The sequence below is a fragment of the Octodon degus genome, unplaced genomic scaffold (assembly GCF_000260255.1).
Source record: "Octodon degus isolate 3935 unplaced genomic scaffold, OctDeg1.0 scaffold00034, whole genome shotgun sequence".
Taxonomy (NCBI): Eukaryota; Metazoa; Chordata; class Mammalia; order Rodentia; family Octodontidae; genus Octodon; species Octodon degus.
Genome location: NW_004524610.1, coordinates 5,829,786 through 5,833,943, shown reverse-complemented (window position 1 = coordinate 5,833,943; position 4,158 = coordinate 5,829,786). Strand labels below are relative to the sequence as shown.

General features: G+C 38.4%; 1 protein-coding gene across 1 annotated transcript in view; it reads left to right on the top strand.

Moving 5' to 3' along the window:
- LOC111816545 (triadin-like) overlaps positions 1 to 4,158 on the top strand; it is a 114,772-nt gene that overhangs the window by 101,937 nt on the left and 8,677 nt on the right. Inside the window, exon 14 of the mRNA XM_023714215.1 lies at positions 3,678 to 3,725. Within this exon, the coding sequence (XP_023569983.1) occupies positions 3,678 to 3,725 (48 nt within the window). The remainder of the gene's footprint in view (positions 1 to 3,677; positions 3,726 to 4,158) is intronic.

Sequence of the window (4,158 nt, the reverse complement as noted above, 5' to 3'; positions counted from 1 at the left end):
TTTCCTCTTGTCTCTGTCTCTTTCTGTCTGTGAAACTATTAATTTTCTTACATAAAATTTTCAGAACTCTGTCCAGAATCTCACTCAGTTCATAAGGGTGCAAGATGTTGAATCAGAAGGTCTTCGCAGATATTTCCTGAACTAACACCTCTATGCCTGTTTTCTCCTGGGGTATTTGATTGGATTCATGAGTTAGACACCTAATCTGTGTAGCAAACATTTGTCTAACCACACACTCTGCTTTGTCTCCAGGAAACACTACCTACGTAGGTTAAGAATTATCCAAATCACCAAATAGTGGTTCTAGTACTATTAACAATTTCTTCATTTTTCTTTCCCAAGCACCATAGAGAAATTTGTCTCCACCTTCCACACCTTACTTAGAAAATATCTCAGGCAAATATCTCAGCTTGAGACTGGGCATGGTGGTGTGTCCCCACAATCCCGCACTTGGGAGGCTATAAACAGGAGAAACACTACAAGTCCAATCTAACAGTGAGACCCTGAACACACTGTAGACCCTTCCCTAAAATACAGGGGGGAAAAAATCCCAGCCTGTTAGTTTAAATATTCTGGTTTGTAATCAACAGGAGAATAAAACTCAACAACTCAACCAACTTCTCTGCCAATTTATAAAAAACATTTAAATACTTCTTTTTTTCCAGAGTCCAATAACATGTTTCTCGCTTTCTTATGAGAAAGCACCTGAAGCTCCAACATACTTAACATTACAAGGAGCATCTCGCCCAGATCCACTCTAGGACGCATGAGAACTAACTCAGTGGCAGGCCCTGGGACAGCACACTGACTGGTCTGTCATTTGTCACTCATGCAGTATTCTGAGCTGGAGCAATCACTAGCGGAATCCTTCTTTTTCTCCTGGTGCACATAACAGAATGGTTTCCCAAAACAAATTTGTGCTTTATCATTTTCTGAATGAAAAATTTCTGCCTTTTTCTCCCCACCAGAGCCACAAACTAAAAAGGAAACAAAACCAGGTAAACATATTGTTATTTTTAAATCGTGTCAGTGAGGACATCACCTTTGTTTTCAAACTGAAAGAGCTCCAGCTCTAGCCGTGGGCTAAGCAGAGCCTCCTAATACAGAGTGTTCCTCAGTATTTCTTCACTGTAGGGCTCAAGATAATTTTGTAGACCTGGATCGCGTGAAATATCTGAATTGTGGGGTTAAACAAAACTCATCAGAAACTCCAAGGTTTAGAACATATCTTCAGGGTTTTTTAAAGACATGGATGATGGCTCTGAATCTGTGCTAGAGACACAAGCTGGGGCAGCAGGAGTCCATCACACTCACGCTGTGGGCTGTGCCGCACTAGCTCCACATCTTTCCTTCCGTGGTGTCGCTACCAAAGACCCACACATGGTGCATATTGTTTTTGCTCAATGTCTGCAGAAAGAGCCCAGCAGAACAAGTTGAGAACCTTAGCTACATGTGAAGGATATGAACTTAAACTTATCAAGCTTGCAGCTTGGGTTCTGCCATGCATCTGATTTATTTCAACCCCTGGGTTACTGTACTAAGAAATCATTTCAGACTCTGTCTTTTATTAAAGGTAACATTGGCTTAAAAATAGGATGAACTTTCCAGTGCATATATGGTGTTTAACACTTAAATCCTAGCTCTGATACCAACTGCATGTGGCCTCAGGTCAAGTTTTGAAACCCTCACACTCAACACAAGTTATTCCTTCACTATTAAAAAAAAAAAAAAAAAAAGGCCAGGGAGATAGCTCAGTGGAATAAGTGCTTGCCTGGCAAGCACAAGGTCCTGAGTTCAATCCCTGGTTCCACCAAAAAATAAAAAAATAAAAATAAATAAAATAAAGATCTTCAGGATCAATAAATTCAAGCCTCCAAATCTTGCTTTATACAAAACACTAACTCACCCCTTTAATTCTCAGCAAACTAATGTGCAATTACTCATAACTCAATTGTAGTTGCTCTTGTAAGTAACATATTTGCAATGCAAAAAGGTTATAAATACCTACATAGTACTTTGAGATTTATTTTCCTGATGACATTTACTACCACAGCTATATTTTACTACATACACACATTGTTTTTAAACCAGAAGGCCAATTACATTTAAAGCTAGTTTTGTTTAGTGACTGGCTAAACTTTTATTTGTTATTGTTGATTATTACATTTTGGTTGTGTAAATAAACTCAGTATATGATTTATTTATCTTTTTAGCTTCTTCTGAAAAAACACAAATACACAGTACGTATATTCATTTAGTTTATAATGCTTTTTATGAAATCTTCTATAAAAAATATTGATATCTCTCTAAAATCATGCACTTCAACCAATGGTTTTATATTCACACTTTATTGGAGCCTGACTGGCGCAGATTGCAAATGCACAAGTGTAAATAAGAATTCTTTGTATGTTAATTCATGAACCAAAATCTTTGTTTTTCATATGAAATAAGATGATATAAAAAATTAGGATTATTTTTTCTCCACAAGGAGAAAAAACTGTTATTTTCTATTTTATAAAACACTGGTCTAATTTATTTTTTTAAAAAATGATTGCATCCTAACTTATAAAAGCTTTTAAATGCCTAAAATGGTTGTCATTATTTTCAGAGCAAGACGTAATGAAACCAGAAAGGACTACTTCTCAGGGTAAACCAGGTATTCGGCACGTGGTATCTGAGGAATCAGGTTCTCTCTGTGTTCTGGTGTCAGCAGACGCCACAGCGCAGTCATCTCCGAAGCTGTAGGGGCCGCTCAGGTCGGGACCCATCAGTCAGTCGTTCCCGTCATTCTCTGCGCTGTTATCTGACCAGGTTTCCCATCGTTCTTTACGCTGAGATCTGGCCAGGCTTCCCGTCATTCTCTGCGCTGGGATCTGGCCAGGCTTCCTGTCATTCTCTGCGCTGGGGTCTGGCCAGGCTTCCTGTCATTCTCTGCGCTGGGATCTGTCCGGGCAGTTAAAGCGACACACCTCGGCAGCCCTCCCCAGGGGAAGTTAGCTTAGCACAGAGATGGCAGCACCACCTTCAAGCTATATCGATCCATGGATTTTCTGTTCCCTGCGTGGGGCAAGACATTCTCAGGAAACTTGTAATTCAGATTGCTTCTTTCCAACATAATCACCTCAGGCCCCGGAAGTTCATTCCTCCGTATGAATACCTCAGAAGTGGATTTCCTTAGGGCCACTGTGATAAGGTCTTTGCATTGACGTGAGTCCCCGGTTTCTAAGAGAAAAGAAAAGGATGCACTGCACCTCCATGTTCATAGCTTAAGAAATTGGGGTTCTTCAACTAATCCTGGGCTCCTGCCAGGCTACCTGATAAGAAAGTTTCAAAATTGCTTGTTCCTATTTCAATAATGAAAATGGAATCAGTAGTTCAGACACCCCTCTGTGTAGCTAAGTTCAGTTCCATTTGTTGGGCAGGTCAGGGCAAGTGAAAGAGCTAAGCCTCCAAAGCAAGCAGGTGGCAGCGGTGTCTTGGCTGGACACACTCTCGTTGTGGTCCCATTCATTTGAGGTAGACGATACATCTGCTGTTTTACTGAGAAAACTGACAAGCGTTTCTTGATGTTGTTGCTATTTCAGAACTAGTTCAAAATATCTAGGTTAAGATATGTCACCATTTTGTACTGATACATGACAGTTCCCACTTGGTTAACTTTTTTTTCTGTCATTTAGAAGAAAAAGTTCTCAAGCAGGTAAAAGCTGTTGCAGTAGAAAAAACAGGTAAATAAAACATTTATTTCTTATTTTACATATTTATTTATGTTGTATAAGTGCACACATACTTCCTGAAGCACGTAGATTTCAATGCCACAAATTTTTGAATTTTTAGAAACAAAGATATATTCTGTAAAGTTTTTTAATTAAAGATAATAAAAACTAGAGTGCTATAGAAATCATTTTAAAGTGTGATGAACCTAAATGTGTATGTAATTCATAAGAAAATTTATAAAATACACTACTCATCATGCATGCTTGGGTGCCTAATATTATTTTCAAGCCATGTGTCGTCAAATATTAAAAACATAAATATGAAACTTCCTTTAGTTTCTAAATTACATGAGCTAGTTTCCTTTTATGAGAGTACTAGAGAGTTACATATTTATACATAATTTTAAAAATCTGCCTTAAAATACGCTAAGTAGACCACATAGCA